Source organism: Herpailurus yagouaroundi, unplaced genomic scaffold (genome assembly GCF_014898765.1).
Source record: "Herpailurus yagouaroundi ecotype Mexico unplaced genomic scaffold, PumYag 198, whole genome shotgun sequence".
Taxonomy (NCBI): domain Eukaryota; kingdom Metazoa; phylum Chordata; class Mammalia; order Carnivora; family Felidae; genus Herpailurus; species Herpailurus yagouaroundi.
The window spans coordinates 2,659,862-2,682,392 of NW_024412429.1; the positions used below are offsets into that span (position 1 = coordinate 2,659,862).

Genomic DNA, 22,531 nt, shown 5'->3' on the forward strand with positions numbered 1-22,531 from the left:
ACTTGCCTTTCTCTTCTCTAATTGTCCACGCTTCCTAATTGCAGTGTGAGCTCTTCCAGATGCGGCCAACGCTTTTCCTGGATCGGTGCGCTTTTTTTAAAGTTGTCTTTTCTATCTGACTCTGCGTTTCGGTCTCGCAGTCTGTTTCACGGTCCTCTCCGTTCTCTGTCCAGTGCGCCTGGCACCGTGTCTGGGCATGTAGTCCCAGGGAAGTGACACGCGCTGAGAAACCAGTGCCGAGGTGATTCACTGAGGTGGTTGTTCGTTTTTCGGTAATAATCTTGGGTGCTTCAGGAGGCCACGGTGCAGAGCGATTAAGCACGGAGAAGTGATTCCAGAGCTCCCAGATTATGTAAACTCTCGGATCCCTCCAGGGCCCCTGGCTCCTGTGAAGCAGCTAAATGATGTTCAGCCCCTTTATCGGTGCCACATTTGCATAGGTTAAGACGACCTCATGCTACTGTTATGAACCATAGTTTCAGCAATTCCTAAGCTATGCCTTGAATAATAGCTCTTTTGTGTTCGGTGACAGCTGATTGTGGTAAGGTTCTAGCACAGGGGCCAGAGGCTGGTCCCAAGTCACTTCTTTCCCTCCATAGTCCTTCCCTCAGATGAAAGGGCCGTGTTTCCCTTCAGTCTGCCTACCTCAGAGTGCCTGTGGAAAATTCCGGAAAGTACAAGTTTTAGGAACACCCAATGAGGAATTCAATTCCACTTCCCTCCCCACTGGTTTCAGGGGCTTCATGTTTTCAGTTCCTCAGATGAAAAGATCTTGACATCTCGTCAGCGCTATTTTTTAGGTCAACCATTTCCCTATTGTTGTTACATAAATACCATTTCATGTTATCAGTCTGTGAGCCTATTATATATTATATTATAAATGACCTTATGTTATGATGAACCCACTGGAACCCTTCACTCTACTAGCGAATGTCGACTTTGAAAACAAACAACATTATTATTTTTATTTTGAACAGACTTAATTCTCAAGATCCTCGCTGGGCTGATTTCACACAAGGAGAAAGTGACTCACAAATCAACACAGAATAGGATGGAGCCTCTTCCGTTAACTCTGGCTCTATTCTTTTAGCTCTGAATTGCAAAGTATCTGGGATTTGGGCTAGTTCGGTGTGTGTGTGTGTGTGTGTGTGTGTGTGTGTGTGTGTCTGTGTGTGTGTGTGTCTGTGTGTGTGTGTGTTTTGTCATCGAGTGGATTTCTTAGTGATTTTATAAAGACGAAAAAGACAAAGGGATTGCTAAGTTTTGGAAGCAGTAAGCCTTTTTCTTGGATGTTTTTCTCAAACATCAACGACTCCGGAAGCAACACTCTGTTGCATTAGACTTTAACACTGTTTTCCCCAAAGAGGGAAGCAAACGTGAGATGAGCATTCAGGGTCTGGGAGCTGAATGCCCTTCACTCCAGGGCAGAAATGGAGTAAGACAAGCAAGGAGGAGGAAGGAGAAGGAGCTGGGGACGGAAATGTCCCCTGGAAAGGTGTTCCCCCGGTGACCCCTGTCTAGACGCTGGGGTCCCCGTCCGCAGTTCCGGGCCTGCGCAGTGGGCGGGGGCCTTGGGGGAGTCCTTCCCTGGGAGCCCCAGGACGCTCTCATCTGTGAAACTGGGTGGTTAAGTCCACCTTAGGTGGAAGTTAAACGGGAACATGTGCGCGACGCGCCACATTCTTCCTGGAACTTGGTGAACGGCTGACACCACACTGTCTGACTTCGTCTTCCTGCCCCCAAACCCCGTTCCGACGCCCACGGATCCTGTTTACTCCCGCACCTGTCCTGTCCGCTCGGGGACCGCCGGGCCGCCGCGTGGCTGGAACCCGCTGGGGCGCCCTGTGCGGTCACGGGCCGCGCCCCGGGTGTGTGTGTGTGTGGGGGGGGGGGTCCCAGCGCTCGGGAGGGGGCAGGGCGGGCGGCCCGGAGGAATCGCGGGAGGGGGGGAGGGGACGCTGCTCGGGCCGCCGGGTCCGCAGCGGTTCCCGGAGGCGAGAATTTTCTTCAATATTCGCGCAGGAGAAGCTGCCCGTTGCATCCGGCTTCCTGCCTGGCGGCCTGGTGCCCGGCTCACGGGGCCTCCTGGGGCTGAGGGGGTGGCGGGCAAAGGAAGGGGTGCGTGTGTGTAAGGGTGTGCGTGTGCGCGCGCGCCAGTGTGTGGCGCGCCGGGAGGGAGAAGGGCAGAGCCTGCCGCAGGGCCCCCTCCGCGCCTCCCCTCTTCCCGGCGCCCGGTTGCTATGCAGTTTCTATGGCAGCGGCATCCTCAGCCCCAACTTGCACCCATCATTTAGAGCCAATTAAGGTAAAATAGTGGGGGCAGGGAAGGAGGGAGTGGCGGTGCAAGGGGGAGGGGCGAGGCCGGGAACCGATCTGAAGCTGCTGGTGCAGATCCGAGGTTGTCTGCTCTGGTCGTCGGCCCGGCCCAGCCCAGCGCAGCCCAGCACACAGCGCAGCCCCAGTCCAGCCCAGCTCAGCCCAGCCCAGCCCAGCCCAGCCCAGCACCACCTGGAGCAGCCCAGAGAAGCCCAGCCCAGCCCAGAGCAGCCCAGCCCAGAGCAGCCCAGCCCAGAGCAGCCCAGCCCAGAGCAGCCCAGCCCAGCCCAGCCGCGGAGCCCGGCCTGGGAGGGCATCAGACTCACCGCTCAGCCGTACTGCAGACCCCTGCCCACCCCCGGGACCCTCTCCCCACGGTGCCTACCTCTGCCCGGGCGCCGACTGTCTGTCCGCCCGCCTCTCCGCGCTGTTCTGTGCCTCTGCTGCTCTTTTGCCTTACCGTCAGTACTTGGTCGGAGGGAAAGGAAAGTTGTAAGAAATGCCGATCGCACAGTTGCTGGAGCTATGGAAGAAGATCGAGGTGGAGCCCATGGAAATCGAGGTGAGTCCCAGAGAGGGGGGAGTCCTGAAAAAGCCTCACTTAGGACTGAGTGCGTATTTAACAGAAGGGATGCTTATTCGCTGGGGACTACTGGGTGACAGAAGGTTGGGTGTTGAGTGCGTGTAGAGCTGTGGATGTAGAGTCCTGCAAATGCGTGTGTGTGTATACGTGCCCCCCCCCCCCCACGGGGCACTGAGTGTGGTGCAAATGTACGCGTGAGAGCTAACGTGGTGAAGAAAAAAAATCGTCACCCTTAAACCAAACTTCGGGATGCTTCTTGAAGTCTTCACAGGCTTCCCGACTCATCTGCATCAGTTTGGTTTTCCTTCAACAAGTGGCTTTACGTTGTGAGAATTCCATTTGCTGCAGTCTAGGCTGAGCCAGAAAGCCAAACTGTGGTGACTTAAGAAACGGAAGGCAGGAAGATCATGCAGTGTTAATAGCCCGTGCGTTCGAATAAAGAGGAAAGAGAGACTCCTAAATCTGGAGAACGAACTGAGGGCTGCTGGAGGGGTTGTGGGAGGGGGGGATGGGCCAAACGGGGAGGGGTGTTGGGGAATCTACTCCTGAAATCTTTGGTTCACTATATGCTAATTTGGATGTAAATTTTAAAAAATAAAAAATAAAGTTAAAAACAAAAAAACCAAAACAAATAAAGAGAAGAGATAATGAAAGGGTCTGTGGCCCCCTCCCCAGGGCTGGCTGGGAGGCAGCACCTGATACTGTTTGACTACGGGCTTCCCTAGGGACGTGGAAGCCTCTGGAAGCCTGTTCCATGGAATTCGATTTGCTTAATTTGAATTATGGATGATCAAGGTGCATTTTTCTGTGAGGCTCAACTTTCTCAAAGTTTTGAATTATTAGACGTACCTACTGAATAATGAGGTGTACCTGTACTGCTCCTAGCTACTCAAATTGCTTTTACCCATGGCAGATTACTAACTTACTAAATGTTTACAAAATGCAAGCTTTAATTTTTGCCTTATCCCCCATCTCAGCGTCAGGTCTATAAATTCTTCTCTTAAGTGTTATTTATTTTTATATTACACACTCTCTGTGGAGACATTCACGCAATTTTAAACCGAATGAGAGATTCCGTTTTAGAAGAGAATTTATTTCATATTTTATATTTAATGCTTTTTGGGGGAGCCAAGCTAACGTAATGCTTGCAGTCTGTGGATGTTCCACAGACACGGTTGGGCACGGCGTAGATATTCAGCCTATTTTTTTGATGGAACAACATTGCCGTCGCTGCTGGTGACAACTAGCTAAGCCTAGAGAGAGGACATCCCACAGCTCTTTGTGGTCATTGACTGTTCTGTTTGCACGTGATGGTGTTCTTGGCGTTGAAGACCGCGCCTTAGAAAGAGCCTCTCTCTCACTTACATTTGGGGGGCCGAGGAAGCGCAGGAGTGAGGAAGTGGAGGGGCTCGGCAGACTTCCTCGCCAGGCTCCCGACTTGGCATCCGGCCAGTGACCAGGGCTCCAGGGAGCAGCTGGTGTTATTTCTGAAATCGATTGAAATGGACCACCAATGAATATACTTGTGTTATTTTCTTTTCGGCTTATTTATTTGGAGGGAGACAGAGACAGCGTGGATGGGGGACGGGTAGAGACAGAGAGGATCCCAAGCAGGCTCCGCACTGTGAGCCCAGAGCCCGATGTGGGGTTTGAACCCATGAACCGTGAGATCACCACCTGAGATGAAATTGAGAGTCGGGTGCTTAACCGACTGAGCCACCCAGGCGCCCCTATACTCATGTTATTTAATTTTTTTTTTCAACGTTTATTTATTTTTGGGACAGAGAGAGACAGAGCATGAACGGGGGAGGGGCAGAGAGAGAGGGAGACACAGAATCGGAAACAGGCTCCAGGCTCTGAGCCACCAGCCCAGAGCCCGATGTGGGGCTCGAACTCACGGACCGCGAGATCGTGACCTGGCTGAAGTCGGACGCTTAACCGACTGCGCCACCCAGGCGCCCCTATACTCATGTTATTTAAAAAATACATCATAGGGACTCCTGGGTGGCTCAGTTAGTTGAGTGCTGACTTTGGCTCAGGTGGTGATCTCACCCTTCATGAGTTCCAGCCCCACACTGGGCTTGCTGCAGTCAGCACAGGGCCCATTTGGGATCCTCTGTCCCCCTCTCTCTCTGCCCCTCCCGGCTTGAGCTCTCTCTCCCCAAAATAAAAAAAAACAAACAAAAAAAAGGTCATAGACACCACTGCCTTGCCACCCCCTGTAGAGGGTAATTTAAAAGTCTTTGAGTTGATGCATATGCAGCAGCAAATCACAAAAATTTGATAAAATTTTCTTCCTGCTTCCCAGGTAAATGTTTTAGGATGGTTTATACCATACACAGTATGTTTGTTAAAATAGAGCGTCCAGTCCTATTTCTCTGAAACCCAGAAAATCAGAGCTTTTTCTGGAAAGATTGAACCAGAAGAATTGGTCCTGAGGTCCTCTGGGTCCTGGGGAAACCTATGACCCCCCCCACGCAGGAAAGCTGTCCACCGTGGGGGGCCCCCACACAGGGGGGGGGGGGCGCGGGGGGACCCCCCTACGTGAAATCTATCCACCATGGGACCCCCCCTCCCCCCACACATGAAATCTATCCACCGTGGGACCCCCCCACACACGTGAAATCTATCCACCGTGGAAATCGGAAGCTGGTTTTACTTCCCAGTTTGTCCATGTTTTATGTTGTATGACATTGAAATAAGTCACATACCAAGAAAATGGGCAGAACAAATGGACAAAGTGTGGCCTCTGAACTCCAAACTAAATATTACCGGATCCTTGCATGTAAAGCTCCGTGCCCTTCGTAGGAGAAGATCCGCTGTGGGTATGGTGCTTGTGACTCCATGATTCGCTTTTACACAAATTTAACGTGACTGATGACCAGTCTTCCGGTGGAAGTGACTCCCGGATTCCAGCTTTATTCTGACTTGGGTGCCGCTCTCCCCTCGCCTGGTGTTCTCATCTGTAGCCCGAGGGCCTGGCCCGGGTGGGGCTGGAGGCTGGCTGTGCCGGGGATGCTGCCGGTTTCACACAAACGTCTTGCCCCCCCCCACAGGTCAGGGGTTAGTTCATCTGGAGGTCGAGGGAAAGCATTTGCAGTTTTGTGAGTTGTTTTCACGTGTTTCGGGCCGTGTGTTTTACCAGTTAATGAGGTGTATTGACAAGGAGACGCGTGCTAATTAAAAACTGGGCCTTCCATAAAGTCCCTGGAGAATCTGGCCTTAAAAAGCAGCAGCGTGGTGGGAATCGCTTTCGCAGGCCTCCCAGTAGCTGCTTTCAGCAGGTTCAGGGTGGCCAAGGGCATGCCCTGGGGGGGTGGGTGCAGGGCAGAAAACGGGAGATAGGATTGAGTGAAGGGGGCGGAAGCCCACCCCCAGGGTCTGGCTGACCCGTGCGTTCCTTTATTGGAGTTCTTTCGAAGCAGTAAGCGTGACCTTTCTTTCCCGGACGTCATCACGCATTAAAGGAAAAGCCCCTGTTTTTGAGCAATGCAGATCAAATAGGACTCCCTGACAGGTCACGGTCCGGTCTGGCTCGTACAGTGACGTTATCTGATGGCCGCTAGGTAAGCCGCCGAGCTGGGTGTGCAGCGGGTCAGCCAGCTTGGGGGTGGGCAGCGTCTGATGCTCGTTCCCTGGACACGCTCCACATCCCTGCTGACATGTTCCCGACCTGTGAAGGGAAACTGAGGCCCACGTTAAGCGAGGCTCAGGCCCAGAGCCTCCTGATGAGGCCTCATCCTGCAGAAACACACTGCTTTATGTGTTTACGGGCCAGGAACTTCACTCTGTCTGGTTTAAGTCATTTTCTGAGCTTCAGCCGAGACTGATTTTATTCCATTCGAACAAGAGTGGTCCAAACCCCCTCCCTTTGTCACTCCTCTGTTTCCAACTTCTCTCTGTCAGTGTCTGAGCCCCATCTGAATCCACGGCCCCCGACTCGCTGGTCAGGGAGTTCCGTAAACCACCCGCTTCTCCTCTCGCCTGTGGCGTGAGCGCGGCTGACCCAGTAGCCTGGTTACTCAGATGGTTCCAATGGAGTCAGGTGGAGATGTCCTCTTGCACTAATACGGAAAGTCTAGTTTGCCCGTTGTCTCGAGGACCTGTGGGATGCTGTTTTCGAGAATGTTGTCACGCTAACTCTCTTCCGTGTATGTCTTTGTTATCAGACCCCCGAGGAGGATCTTAACCTGGACTCGGAGCCCATCGTGCAAGATACCGTGGAAGAAGTAACTATACATGTTTTATTCCAGTCTGGTTATTTGGGGGGGGGGGAATGGGGGGGGGGGGGTGGGGGGGGCAATGGAACTGTGAAATTAATAGCCCGTGAGCAGTTGTCGTGGTGAAATATGTGTCTGCACGCATACACCTGCACAAACACGTTATGTGCACGGGTGTAGGCTGTGTGTGTATTCTAGTCGATTTCCCTCAACAGGGACACACAGAACATAGGGAATGAGAAGAAAAATCACAAGCCAAGGAAAAAGTCCCAGCCGTTGGGCATGGACTTTTCCAAGGGGGAGATGATGGATTTAAAGACAGGCATGTGGGTAACGCAGCCTCTGACAACGTTTGGGGCTGCGTTTGGGACAGCAGAGCGAGGACGTGGCCGCTGTCCCCGGAGCCAGGCTGGTGGTGGCTTGTGGTGTAGGCCAGCAGCCGAGGGGGGTTCGGAGGGGAGGCTGGGAGGAGAGGTGGGGGTTGCGCAGAGGGTGATGCCCTGCGGGGGGGGGGGCGTGGAGTGGCAAAGAGCATGAGGTGTCACCGACTGTGTCAGTCTCGTTTCCATGCCGCGTGGGGCCACGTGCCTGACCCGGGCGGTGGGAAACCGGGCTCGACCCTAACGGAGCCCAGACCACAAGGGCGTCGTAGGGGACCTTGTGGTGCCAGAGCGCTGAACTGCAAAGGTGAACGGAAGCCGAGGGCAAGGAATTCTATGTAAGCAGCCGCGTGTCTGTCGCTGCGAAAGAAATGCCCTCGCGCCCTCCCAGGCAGCTGCAGCCGCGGAGAGTTGACGAGGCCATTAAGAAGCCTCAGCTTCCTGAGTGGCTCAGCGATGCTTCGCTTGGAACCATGGAAGTTGTAGAATTTGCAATTCTGCCGACTTCAAAATAGCTGGCAAGGTGCGGTAGCTGGGAGGGGTGGATCCGTGAACGTTGCCGGCTGCACAAAATCGTTTGCTCCGATGCCGAAAGCCGCGTGTCGCGTCTGTCTAAACGTGGGCGCGCCAACCCGCGTTTCAAGCCCAAGTGCCGCTTGGTGAGTGATCACGTGACACAATATGTTGGTTAAATGAAGACAAAGGGCACAAAGTTGCCTTGTCATTAGCTGGCGGCCTTTCGGTTCTGTGCTTTTTGTTCCCGCTCCGGGAGTGGGCAGCCTGGCTCTGCCCCTTCCTGGCTCTGCAGGAAGCTTCCAGCATTCTGGAGCAGAACATTCGGCCTGGTGTGTGCATTCCCTTGCACTCCCTGGGACGGGAGGTGTAGCCCTGTTTCTGCCAATTCTGCAGGGGTCAAAGGCTCACTGGACTTCTAGCCAGTGACTTCCCTGAGAGGGTGGCCGGGGGAACGGAGAGCCGCCCCTCGACGGGTGCAAATAAGGAAGGAGGGCCCTCCTTTCACGTTAACGAGGTCGAAGGCCCAGGGTCTCAGAGCAACCAAGCCGCACCTGGACTGCCACTCTTATTTACGCCTTGCTGGGCATCTGTGGGAAGTTTGATTGCCAGGAACCTTCGAAGTGTTTCTTGCAGGCAGATTCATGTAGCACGTGAGCACTGAGCAGTTACGTTCTGGAGCTCTCTACGGCACTGAGCTACAGGTGTGCGGACCGTTCCTTTGGGTAGGCTGAACTGACCCTGTGATTGTGTGATGTGCAATGCAGTTAACAATCTTTTAAATCATTAGCGATACTTGTTTCCTAAGACCTCCTAGTCTCCAGTTGCCTTACCCTTAACATTTTGGAAAGAAATGCACATGGTAACGTGATGCAGAAAAGCAGTAAAATCAATCAACCTCTTTCAAGTTATTTTTGCTGATGGAAAGTACGATACAGCAAGTTATTACCATTTCCTGATGGTAGAAAATCAATTTAACTTTGACTCTTAATAAATGAAGGAAGACAGTTCCAAATGCATTTTAGGAGTATTCTGAAGGACGTAATGTTGATACGTAGTACACCGGTGCTGTTTGTGGGAGACAGAAATTTCGGGACAATGAGCTGTTTACCCAGGCTTCTGCCAGTGCTGGGAGCCACACGCAGGGTCGGCCACACGGCAGGCGGGTGCCGATGTCCAATGCTCAGTTACAAGCAAGGACTTCCTTTCTTGTCCGCGTTGGCCTTCCGAGTGTAACTGCACAGCCTCTGTTAAGGGTTGATGGTGCAGACACGCGATGGGAATTAGAGTATAAAAGTCTCATACCTTTGGCCAGTCTGACGCGCATGATGATGGAAAATCTTATTGAGGAAAAAAAATCGAGTCAACAACAGTTCATTCAGTCAATCGATCAATCAATCAAGAATACCTATTGATGACCTGTGGTTAAAACGTGGTGCTCAGGGGCGCCTGGGTGGCTGTCGGTTGAGTCTCCGACTGCTGATTTTGGCTCAGGCCATGATTCCACGGTTCATGAGATCAAGCCCCACCTTGGGCTCTGTGCTGACTGCTCAGAGCTTGCTTGGGTTCTCTTGCTCCCTCTCTCTGCCTCTCCCCCTCTCTCGCTCTCTTTCTCAAGATAAATAAACTTGAAACCAAAACGAACATGGAATGATGACCAGGCAAGTGTGTGTGCCCTGGAGGCGTGCCGGACCCTCCAACCTTGTGATCATGCTGGCTGATACGGCTTCTTTACGTGGGAGTATTCTCCGTTTAGATACATTGAAAGCAGAGACCACGCTTGGGATATTTCATGTACAAATAAATATCTCCGTGTGTGAATCTCGCTCAGTTGTATTTCATCTCCTGCTCTGTCCAGCCTGAAGGAAGGTCTAGAATAAAGATTGCAGGTGGGCTGGAAGTTGGTGCCGGAAGCTGGGTGTTGAAGCTTCACCGCAGGGAGAGAGGCGGCTCCTTCCCCACGAAGTCGGTGTTGGTGCAGGAACTTTGTGTCAGAAGTGCAGAAGGGTGGCTGTTGGTCTCATTTCCCTTGGCACCTCCAAAGTGGGCACCCTTGAGAATTGGGGAAAAACAACAAACTCCAAAGGAAAAAAAAAACAAAACCCTTGGCAGATCCCGTTAGGAAACACTTCTTCAGCTGTATCTTTAAGGGATTATTGGAAGCGGCTGGGGACAGAGGCGACAGCTCATAGTCTTGGGAGGGCACGCTGAGAGCAGAGATGACCCATGGATGTGTCCGAGGCACCTGCTGTGTGAGGTATGTGCTCCTGTCCCCCATCTCCTTTGTGAACATTACATGTTGCAAAGCTGGGCAAAAGGTGGGCATTCAGGACCTACCGAGTTTACAGGCGACATGCTTCACTTCGGTGCACGCCGCGGAGTTGATCCAAGGTGACTAAGTCTAGGTGTCTGGGAAGCCTGTGGGGCCGGCCTCACCACCCGGGAGCCCATTCGTTAATCTCTGGGGGGAAATGGTGTGGTGTGGGGAGGCGGGAAGGAGAGGGCGCCTTCCAGGATGCAGAAGTCAGGCCCCTGGTACCGCCCAGCCCGCGACGCCCACAACCCTGCCTCATCATTCACCCTCCCGTCCCTGTATTTTATGTTCTGTTTTATTTTATTTTATTTTATTTTATTTTATTTTATTTTATTTTATTTTATTTTATTTTATTTTATTTTATTTTATTATTTATTTATTTTTTTATTTACATCCAAATTAGTTAGCCTATAGTGCAGTGATGGTTTCAGGAGTAGAACCCAGTGCTCATCCCAACAGGTGCCCTCCTCAATGCCCCTCACCCATCGAATCCCTCCCCCACCCACCTCCCCTCCAGCAACCCTCAGTTCGTTGTCTGTATCTAAGAGTCTCTTAGGTTTTGTTCCCCTCCCTGTTTTTATGTTATTTTTGCTTCCCTTCCCTTGTGTTCGTCTGTTCTGTGTCTTAAAGTCCTCATATGAGCGAAGTCCTAAGATCTTTGCTTTCTCTAATTTTGCTTAGCATAATACCCTCCAGTTCCATCCCCGTAGTTGCAAATGGCAAGATTTCGTTCTTTCTCCTCGCCGAGTAATACTCCATTGTATACAGATAACCACATCTTCTTTCCATTCATCAGCCAATGGACATCTGGGCTCTTTCCATACTTTGGCTATTGTTGATAGTGCTGCTATAAACATTGGGGTGCATGTGGCCCTTCCCGTCCCCGTATTTTAGACACAGGTGTTTTTTTTAGGCAAGTTCCTAATTTTAGAGAACAACCTGTGAAAAATATTGGAAATTGGTGTATGTAGAGTAAAACCTTGGTTCGTGAGCAGAATTCATTCCAGGAACACGCTTGTCATCCAAAGCACTCGTATATCAAAGTGAATTTCTAGAACCATTGGCTCAGTTGTGATCGTGTGACATTCAGCATCACGGACAGCTCGTATTGCAAGATGTCGCTCATTTATCAAGTTAAAGTTTATTAGAAATCTTTGCTCGTCTTGCGGAACCCTCCCAGAGCAAGTTACTCGCAATTCAAGATTTTACTGTATTTTTAAAAAGTGCCTAGAAGTCAGGATTATGTTTATTAATAAAGACCATTTTCTTGTTTGGTCAACTTTAGAAACCAGGTCCAGATAAGTTATTCTTTTTTTTTTTTTAAAGTTTATTTTGAGAGAGGCAGAGACGAGTGACTGAGGGGCAGAGAGAGAGAGAGGCTCTGCAGTGTCAGCATGGAGCCTGATGCGGGGCTCGCACTCACCAACCGTGAGATCACGACCTGAACCAAAACTGAGTCAGATGCTTAACCGACTGAGCCACCCAGGCGCCCCAGATAAGTTATGCGCAACATCAGCATGGCTTTTCTTTTCTTTTTTTTTTTTTTTTTTCCAACGTTTATTTATTTTTGGGACAGAGAGAGACAGAGCATGAACGGGGGAGGGGCAGAGAGAGAGGGAGACACAGAATCAGAAACAGGCTCCAGGCTCTGAGCCATCAGCCCAGAGCCTGACGCGGGGCTCGAACTCACGGACCGCGAGATCGTGACCTGGCTGAAGTCGGACACTTAACCGACTGCGCCACCCAGGCGCCCCCAGCATGGCTTTTCTTAATTTCCTCATGACTGCTGGGGTGTTGCCCTCTCCTCCCTCCCCCTCCAAGCTTCTACCCTCGGTTTTGATAGAGATTCTGGTGTCTGTAGGGCAGAACAGAGTGTGGGGAGGGTCGCAGCTGCTGAGGTCAGCTGCCACTTGGTGGAGAGCTTTGTGGGGGATCCATCAGGGGGGGTACCGGTGGAGGGAAGACAACCCCCATGGCCTGTCTGAGGATGCTTGAGGATGTAGTTCCGGCCGCCCGGCCCCTGGCCTCTTCTCCGGGTCAGGTGCACCTGTGGGCGGTTATTCGGGGCAGGATGTTCTGTGCTTTCTGAGCATCTGTCAGAGTGACCTCCTTCAGTGACCTGACTTCCAAGCAGCTACAGCTTGGACCCCTCGATTTCTCCGCTCGAGGGGAGAGGGGCCCCGGAGCAAAGCCAGGGGAGAGATTTGGGGAAGCGGGAAGAGCCCTTCCTGCTCGAAGGAGGGAGCAACCCAAAGGGTCATCAGAACCCTCAGGGCTAACATCGTGGTAACATCGGGACGTCATGGGGGTCGGGGCTGAGCCACCTGGACCCAGACCACATGTCGAGGCCAATGTGTCATCTCCTACCTGTCCCGCCCTGGGGTGTAGACAGCGTTTCGTTGTTCCTTTAAAAAAAAAAAAAAAAAAGAAAGGAAGAAAACGCCATCCAGACTGGTGTGAATAGAGATGAGACCAGAATGATGAAGCCTCCGAACTAAGAAAGCAATTAAGAGCAGTGCAATTACAGTTTAGAGCGATAGTTAATCGTTTGGAAAAGAGATTGACGAGAAGGTCTTTCGAGCCTGCTTATTATCTTCCTGCCTTTCAAGCGCCTGTCACATCTCCTGAGGCTGGTGTCGCCTACATCACACCCACCGTGTCAACCCGTTTACTTTTGTGGGTCTTGCTGTCCTTCTGTCCAGCCAAAGACAGGCGTCCCTTCAGTCCTTGCAGAGACTCTGGACAGGGGGACTGGAAACCTGTTTCGGAGCGAGGGTGACAAACGCGGCTCAGCGGGTGAAAATTCCATCTGTGTTTCTACGCGCCACGGAGTAGGCAACGGGGACAGTGACTTTGGGGCACCTTAGCACCTCCTCAGGCGGAGAGGAAGGAAGACGGACCACTTCGTAACGCGGACCGTGCTGCCTCTTCCTGATGTGTCTGTGCTAACAGTTCGCAAGCATCCCCCCCACCAGACAGGAAGCAGGCCTCTTACCACCCTGCCGACCTCTGGCGTCCTGGTCATCACGTGGGTGTGGTCACTCCGCGGGGGCGGAGGGGGGATGGCTTCAGCTGGTTTCGGTCTCTCAGAGCCCCATCCTGCTGCCTCTGTAACGCAGTCAGCAGCCGGTACGTTCTGACAGTGCTCTCTCCGAAGACGCGAGGTGTGCTCAGTCGGCGCTCGGGGGAGCAGCACCCTCTAGGCCCCGGGGCACCCGCCGGGGACTGCGTCCTGCTGTCTGAGCCCACCCATCAGGAGGCGGCGACGTCCCGCATTCGGGCAAGCAGAGCAAATTACTCGCACGCGGCACCTCTCTGCGTCCTGCGGGGGGCCTCGCGTGGCCTCCGGGGACAGGGCCACGGCCCGATGTGACCCAGGCTACCCGCCAGCACGGTGATGTCACGGATGGTCTCCTAAAGAAAACACCGGTTCTCCCGGAGGATGGTGCTGACCAGTCCCCCCACAGCCAAGAATAACCTGTGTTGAGATGGTTGCTGGATCGTGAAGGAAACACCTGACTTAAAGCTGCCGTTCGACCCAGAGCAGCGGGTGGGAAGAGGCCCTGAGGTCAAGGCTGGGGTGTCCTTCAGGGCCTCCTGTGTCCGAGCCCCTCGGCAACGATGGTGCGCCTGTCCCGCCTGCGAGGAAACCCAATGACTCGACGAGAACGCTGCCTTTTAGCGTGACTCTGACCTCTGTCACCTTCCGTCCTTCCCACAGCCCGGAGAAGTGGGAGGGAGGGCCGTTCGTTACCTGCCCTCTGTTTTGCAGGAGGTGAAACTGAGGCATCCAAAATGATGTGGTTTGGGGCACCTGGCTGGCTCGCTGGAGCATGTGACTCTGATCTCAGGGTCGTGAGTTCAAGCCTCATTAAAAAAAAAAAAAAAGTGTGATTTGCTAAGTATAACCAAGGACCAGTGAATAAGGGAATTGCAAACCAAGGCTCTTCATGCCGGTGATCTGTTGTCTCTTCTAGAAGCGGGCTCCCCCACTGTGGTGGGATGGTGGCTGTCTGGCTAATGTGATCGGGGCCCGGGGTCAAATGCCGTGGCTTGGTCTTTCCCCCTGGGATTAAAACCCTGTGCCAGGTGCCTCCCTGCCCAGGCTGCCTGGGCCTCCCCGGCCCTGCTGGCTCCTTTCCGTGCCCACTCTGGAGGTCTCGGGGGCAGCGTCACCGCGGCCCACACCTGCACCTTCTAGGGCTGCGTGGAATTCACGAACCCTGCTGACACACTGTGGCTGTCCTTTTTTCTCATCAAAATCCGCTCCCCTGCTCTCTGCAAAGTAGGAAGATACAGAGTTGTTTTCTATGTGTACAAAAGAAAAAAAGTCCAAGAATCCCCAAAGTTCCTTATATTCTCTTAATCTCAAGTGAATAATTTGAATGATCATGGTAAATTAGTCATCCTCCATAGTAATGCTGCATGTGTGTGGGTAAAATGAAAGCGTCAGGTGGAAAGTTGTGTCGTTCGGCATCCTTTGGGTATTTTGTGGCAATAAAACGTAAAACGACGAAACCGTGCTCTCGTGACATAGGTGCTCCTGGGCGCTGGGTATGGAGACCCGGACTCTGCAATTCACGTGAGTCCTGAAGATCTCCGGGGAATCATTAAGACATATTTTCTCCCAAGATGTAGTCCCAAACGCCCGTCGTGCCAAGTGCAGGTTGAGTAATCGTGGTAGCGTCTGCCCCCCGTTTCTCTCCTGTCCGGGTTTCCGGGGGCCCCGGGGAGGGGCGGGGGTCCCAAGCGCCCCAGGATGAACGGAGCAAACCCTTGTGTGCAAAGAAAACCCAAAGAACTCACAGTCTCTCGGGAGACGTCGTTTTGGAAGCATTTTATTGTCTGTTTTTCGGCTTGACGGAAACTCGAATAGGATCTGTTATTCAGGAAATCACAGCCTGTGACGATTCAGACACATAGATGCGTATTTCCAAAGTCCTAGGATAAATACCAGAGGGGGATTTCTCGCGTTCTTCTCGACACGATGAGGGTCTCTGGCGGTCGGGGGGCGGCCGGGCTGCTGGCCTCGGGCGTCACAGCCCCCAGGCGCACGTCTGTCCGTCTGTCCGTCTGTCTGTCTGCAGCCAGCTCTCCCCTCCCTCCGTCCCCCCACCCCCTCCTCCGCTCTCAGCAGATGTCTGAGTGAGCGCTGTGTGCCTGGCACCCGGGCAGGCTCCAGGATTCAGTGACTCAGATACAGGAGCCGGACAAGAGTCCTTGCTGCATAGACCTGACAGTTGAGTGTTCTTGGAAATAAGCAGCTAAATATGACCCTTCCGAGCAGGGGGCAGTGGATGCGGAAAGAAATGGGTGCGGGGCCGCGTCAGCAGAGTGGTGGGAAGTGAAGAAGTCCTCTCCGAGCAGGTGGGGTTCGGGTCGGGACTGGAGTGAGGGGACAGGACAGCTGCCAGATCTGGGGACACCTCCAGGCACGGGGCTGGCCCAGCGGCTTGGGAGCTTGGGGAGCCTGGAGAGCGAGGGGACCACGGGGAGCCCAGGGACCATGGGGTTGAGGGCGGAGGGGACGCGGTGCAAGGGCCTGGAGACCAGGGGCAGGTCTCTGGGTTTTACTCCAGTTTTTCAAAGAAGCCACAGGGACTCCTAAACCCCCCAGGAGCTCATGGGGGAAGAGGAGTGTCCCCGAGGCTGCTTAGGGGCCGCGGGTGGCCCAGGCCAGCAGCGGGTGGGCAGCACAAGGCTGCCGGGCCTTCCAGCAGCCGTCTGTGCGGCATTCAGTGCTCCCGTCCGCACACCGGGGCTCAAACGACAGACACTCACGCCTGCGGTTCTGGAGGTCGGATGGTGGCGGATGTGGGGTACCAGGGGTTCCTTCCTTCTGTGGCTGCGAGGACAGCCAGCTCCGGGCTCCCCCCAGGCCCGGGGTTGCCTGCCGTCTCCGTGTCCCTGGGCTCGCACGCACGCACGCACGCGCGCGCCTGGTCCCTGCCTCCGTTGTCCCGTGGCTGTCCTCTTACAGGGACGTCAGTCATGCTGCATGAGACTTTCCCAACTCGATGACTTTCGTCCTCACTGATCACATCTGCAATGACCCTCTTTCCAGGTAAGGCTCGTTCTAGCCTCCTGTGGTTTGCGATTTCAGCATCTCTTTCGAGGGCGTAGTGCAACCCGTGGTAAATATGATGCTTGGGAAACTCGTTTTCTTGGCTTGACGGGTCCGGTCTCAGAGTCTTCGTGCAGACCTGCTTTTTAGGTCGTGAACTAAAACCCACGGGTGTTCACTGAGTAGTTTTGTGGCAGTCGCTTCTCCCACGCCAGCTGGGCAGTGTGTGGGGCTCCCCCTGGCTTTGGGTGGCCACGAACCCCCGGCGGTGGGGGTGGGGGTGCCTAGTGTGGGATGAGGGAACACTTTTGGGGTGATTTTGCCTCAGGCACCTGTCTTCCGTCCGCACAACCCCTACCCTTGTTGGTCCTGGCCCCTCTTAGAGAGTGGCCGTGGGGTATGACGCTCACACCGTGTCACCTGAGAGAATACGAGTCGTGGTCTGCTGCGGGAACTCGCCTTTCCTCAGCCCGAGGCCCCCGTGCTGGGCCCTCCCCTGACTTGACCGCGGTGTGCCTGGTGGGGGGCCTGGTGCCACCCAGCCCTGTTGCCAGTGCTGTCTACACTGCGCACGTCTAAACACCACAGGCCCAGAGCTTTCTGATTGTTATGTTGTCTTGCTCTGCAACTAGGCTCTGTTCTTGTGTGGGCCCCCCCCCCCCCGTATAACCCGAGGAAACCCCACCTTCTGCCACTTCCTGGCACCTGACTGGCCCATCTTCTGCCTCTGGTGGCTGTTAACCATCAACCCCACGGCCGCCGCCTTGCAGGAGCAGGGCAGCCTCGATGACCAGAAGCCCATGTCACCTGCTTGGGCTTCCAGACTTCATTAACAGCACAGCGTGGAGTGGGAACGTTCAGCTTTCTTTTTCCTTTTCTTTCTTTCTTTTTTAAAGTTTATTCATTTATTTTGAGAGGGAAGTAGGAGAGGGGCCGAGGGAGAGGGAGAGCGAGAGAATCCTAAGCAGGCTTCATGCTGTCAGGGCAGAGCCCGACCTTAGGGCTCGAACTCACAAACCCAGAGATCATGCCCTGAGCCAGGGTCAAGAGTCTGATGCTTAACCGACTGAGCCACCCAGGCACCCCTTTCTGTTTTTGTTTATTTCAGCTTTTTAAAATTACTTTATGTGTATTTATTTTTGAGACCGCGAGAGACAGAGTGTGAGCAGGGGGGTGGGGGGAAGGGGCAGAGAGAGAGGGAAACAGAATCCGGAGCAGGCCCCAGGCTCCGAGCTGTCAGCACAGAGCCTGACCACGAGATCATGACCTGAGCCGAAGTGGGACACTTAACCGACTGGGCCACCCAGGCGCCCCAGCTTTCTTTTTAAACAAGGTGAGACCTTGCACTTGATCATTTGTGATCAGTGACGCCCGTGCTCAGAAAGCGGCCCCCTGGTGTATTTATGAAAAGTCAGTGTGGTCACTACGGAAACCAGAACACGTTTGGTAGCATGCGTCACGAGCACTGCTGGTGGGAAGTGAGGACCTGGGACTCGTACCTTTGTGTTAGCAGGTGTCATGGCGCATTTAGAAATCAAGTGCAAACCCCACCATTTGCGCCGCCTGGGCATAGGCCGTGCTGCCCACGCTTTCTGTGTCTTCTCGGTCGGGGCTGCACCACAGAGGCCCCCGGGGAGGCCCGGCTGTGCTCAGTCCTAGAGGAAGGCAGAGAGGGCAGAAGGCAGCCCACCCCCCCCCCCCCCACCAACGTGCACACTTGCTCTTGGCCGCGCTCGACACCCACCAGGGATTTTGATAAAGCCTCAGATCTGGTCCAGTGTGGATCAGTGGGCCTGAGACTCAGCATTTCTAATCAGCCTTTCTCCCAGGGGTGTGCTGCTTCTGGTCTGGGGGTCACACCTTGAGTCTCAGCAGCAGGGAACCTTTAGAACAGGGGCATGATGCTCAGAGTTAGGAAAGGAGTAGCTGGGCCGCCTTTGAGAACACTGCCGTTGACGTCCAAATCCGTTTTTTCTCCAAGCAACTGGCATTATGTCATTGATTTTTGTTGTTGCTAGTATCTATAGTTATTGCTGTCAGAAATATTTTGCTATAGATGTGGATAATACAAATTTTATTTAGTAGTTCAACTCGTGATCTATTCGGAAGGTAGATATTTGTCTTTTTCTATTTTCAGGATTACTAGTTTTTTAAGGTTTATTCATTTTTGAGAGAGAGAGAGAGGGAGACAGAGAGAGAGTGTGAACGGGGGAGGGGGCAGAGAGAGAGGGAGACACAGAATCCGAAGCAGGCTCCAGGCTCTAAGCTGTCAGCACAGAGCCCGACGCGGGGATTGAACCTATAAACCGCGAGATCATGACATGAGCCAAAGACGGATGCTTACCTGACTGAACTGCCCAGGTGGCCCTCATTGTTACTATTTCTAAATGACACGAGCTTACGATCTTCTGCTTCTGGAGAGCTGGCCCCACAGTCATTTTCACTGGGGTCAGATCAGGTGTCGGCAGGCCTTGTGTCCCTTATGGAAACTCCAGGGGAGAGCCTGCTTTCTAGTCTCTTCCTGCTGCGGACCCTGTCCGTGTCCCGGGCCGCTGACCAGCCTCTGTCTTCACAGCTGACAGCATGGCGCCTTGGCTCTGCTCTGACTTCCCCTTTGGCCCTTCCAACCCCCTCTGACCCTGGTCCTTCTCCCTCTCTCTTAGGTGGACCCTTGTGATTACCTGGGATGGCATCTGGTTTTAAATTGGTAAACTGAACTATCCAGAAGTCTCCATTATGAGGCAAGAAGCAAGTGAATTTAATTGGACATTTAGAAAATCATAATGTAACTAGGGGCACTGGGGTGGCTCGGTGGTTAAGCGTCCGAGTCCGGCTCAGGTCACGATCTCACGGCTCATGGGTTCGAGCCCCGCAACGGGCTCTGTGCTGACAGCTCCGAGCCTGGAGCCCGCTTCGGATTCTGTATCTCCCTCTCTCTCTGCCCCTCCCCTGCTTGCACTCTGTCTCTCTCAAAAATAAACATTAAACAAAAGATAAAAGAAAATAACTAACCATGAGATATGGCATAGTTTCCTCCCTCCACTCTCCTTCACCTTCCTTAAAAGTTGCTATATGAGTAGTAAATATCTATTCACTTACCTAAGAAATATTTGCTGCTTCTGACCTGAAAAGGCAATTTAGAAGACGTGGTGATGAATGACACGTCCCTTGGCTTCAGGGATTTTGTTAGAAGAATTGAATGTCCACAGTGGGAGGCGTACGACGATAAGTTCATAAGAACAATGTAAGAACCATGCAGAAAGTTACTGTAAACACAGCTACCAAGTGAGAAGGGAAAACACAAAGGAAGAAACCAGGTAAGGAGCACCACGGTTTAGCTCTCAGGGGGCCCGAGCGATGGTTGTTCTAGTCTGTGATTGCTGCGGTCGAGGATGACCACACAGGCTGTGGCTCGAAGCAGCAAAGACTTGTCTTCGAGTTTGGAGGTCAGGGTGTCCTTCCATCCCATTCTGGAATCCGCTTCCTTGCTTTTTCCAGCCTCTAGTGATGTCTAAATTTCTTGGCTCACCACCCGCCACAGCAGTAGCTTCCACCCACCCTCTGCTTCCACCCTTACGTCTGCTCTTGGACTCCGACGCTCCTGCCTCCGTCTCATAAGGACCCTTTGATGGCAGCAAACGCATCCTTTTATCCAGGATCCTTTCCGCAGCTCAAGACCCTTCAACACGGAAGGTCACCCATTCACCTGCTCCGGGGCTCCCCGTGTGGAGGCCTCTGCGCGCCGTCATTCGCAGCGATCGTGTCTGTGGGACGGCTGTCCGCTCTCTTCCCGAGCCTGGAGCAAAAGACAGGGAAGGGCAATTGCATATTCCAGAGACAAAGGAGACCCAATAAAATATAATAAAATGTAATATATGCCTCTAGGCTGGGTCCTGATTTGAAGAAACCAACTGTAAAACCTATTTCTTGGGATAATTGGAAGATTTTGAGTGTGGCATAGGTAATATTTTTGTAGATTATTTTTTGTTAATGTTTTTTGCTAAAGTATTTTCGGCAAAGTATGGGAATCATACATTTTACTGCTTCACGTTTCATCTATTTCCCTCAAGTGTAACATTTTCCTACGTAAGCACAGTGCCCGTTATGACCGACAGGTTGGTGCCTCCGTTCTGCCTTCCCCAAACCATCAGATTAGGAAGGTCAAAAACACCTCACTTTATTTTTGTATTATTTTTTAATATTTTTAATTTATTTTTGAGAGAGAGAGAGACAGACAGTACGAACAGGGGCAAAGAGAGAGGGGAAGACACAGAATCTGAAGCAGGCTCCAGGCTCTGAGCTGTCAGCACAGAGCCCGACACAGGGCTTGAACCCACGAACTGTGAGATCGTGACCTGAGCCAAAGCTGGACGCTTAACCGACTGAGCCACCCAGGTGCCCCGAAAACACCTCACTTTATAAGTTAAGAGCTACCTACCCTTCTGTCCATGTTATTTTACTTCCTTGAAAAAAATCAATTGCAGTTCAATTATACCTCTGGTGGACAGGGCATTGATTTCTAGCTGTTAATTTTCACAAAGAGCATTAGCTGCTGACCTCCTCGTCCAAAGCTTTTAAAGACCGAGGTCCTCAGTCCATGACTCAGACACTCCTAGTTTGCCATTCAGGGATTGGGGGTTTGTGACCTAGAGCCTTGGCCGATGAGTAACTTGATCGTGAACAGAGTCAGTAACTTGTGTGTGCCTTGAAAGCAGGAGTTCAAAAGAGGCCTTCTGCTAATTGTGACTTAGGACAAATCTGCTTCTTGATTGTCATTTCTCATGTGAAAACTTTATCTACTCCTGAAGGGAAAAATGCGCAGATAAATTATTGGTTAAAAGAAAGCAAGTAAACAGACAACATCAGCAACAGACTTTGATGCTCTGGTTCTGCTTAGGATGCAGAAAGTCATAGAGAAAATGTTCTCAAGAATGAGAAAAAGCCAGGTGACCTACAAAGTCATGACTTTCCTGAATCCATCAGAGGGCAAGGCACCCAGAGAGCTTTATCCTAGAGGATGACAGGCTCCTTCAAGGAGGGCTGGGACATGATCTATCTCAGCTGTGTTGGAAAATAGGTGGCAGACACAGCCACCACGGAAATGGGGAAAAACAAAACAGCTGAATGTGGGCTTCTGCACCAGCTTTAGAATCCTGGGACCTGAGGCACAGGGGAGCCCACACTCCTGTGCGTCTCCTCCCCGCACGCCTTCGCTGGAAGTGTGTGACAAAGATTGGGGACAGGGCGTGACTTGAGGGAGACGCCACCCAGCTTCTAGCACTTCTCTCTAATGATGCAAAGGCCTAAGCCACTGGGAGGAGCCCCGTGCTTCCCTCCAATGCTCGGGACCCTGGGGGACCCTGTCTGTGGGGGCAGAGGTAGCAGCTAAAAGCTAGCTGCTGTGAGACAGTCTGCCCCCCTGTATTTCTATATACTACCAATAAGAATTGAAAATTGAAATTAAAGTTATATTCAAAAGCATCCAACGACTGTAATACATAGGGATACATCTAACAAAATCTGTGCGAGGTTTGTATATGGAAAACTACATAAAACACTGCTGGAAGAAAAAAACCAATGAAAGATTAAAGAAGACTCAATAAAGAGGTATACTATATTCATGGGTAAGAAGAATCAATATTATTAAGGTGCTCATTTTCCAAACTGATTTGGCAATTCAAGGCAATGCCAACTGAAATCCCAGCAGATTTTTTTTTCCCTTTTATTTTTTAGGGCAGTTTTAGGATTGGAGAAAATTCTGTAGAAAGCACAGAGATTTACCAAATACTCCCTGCCCCCCCCCCCGCCTCCCTCACTACCACTGTCCCCCACCAGAGCGGTACGTTTGTTACAATTGATGGACCTACACTGACATGTCACAGTCACCCAAAGCCCATGGTTCACATGAGGGCTCACTTGTCGTGTTGTCTGGACAACATACAATGACATCTGTCCATTGTTATGCTATATTACAAAGTCGTCTCACTGCCCTGAAAATCCTGTGTTCCCGTGGGAATGTTTACACCTTCATAGCTCTGTGGCCTCTGTGCTCAGGCTCATCATCTGTGAGTGCAACTAAGATTTGTGTTGTCCTCGTGGCTGTGAGGATTCAGTGAGGAAATCCCGTGCAAGAGCCTGGCG

General features: G+C 52.4%; 1 protein-coding gene across 1 annotated transcript in view; it reads left to right on the top strand.

Moving 5' to 3' along the window:
• The first annotated feature begins 2,529 nt into the window (after positions 1 to 2,529).
• Positions 2,530 to 22,531, top strand: part of RPS6KA2 (ribosomal protein S6 kinase A2) — a 345,801-nt gene continuing 325,799 nt past the window's right edge. The window contains exons 1-2 of the mRNA XM_040448690.1: positions 2,530 to 2,878; positions 7,069 to 7,128. Coding sequence (XP_040304624.1) covers positions 2,816 to 2,878; positions 7,069 to 7,128 — 123 coding nt within the window. The 5' untranslated portion in view covers positions 2,530 to 2,815. The remainder of the gene's footprint in view (positions 2,879 to 7,068; positions 7,129 to 22,531) is intronic.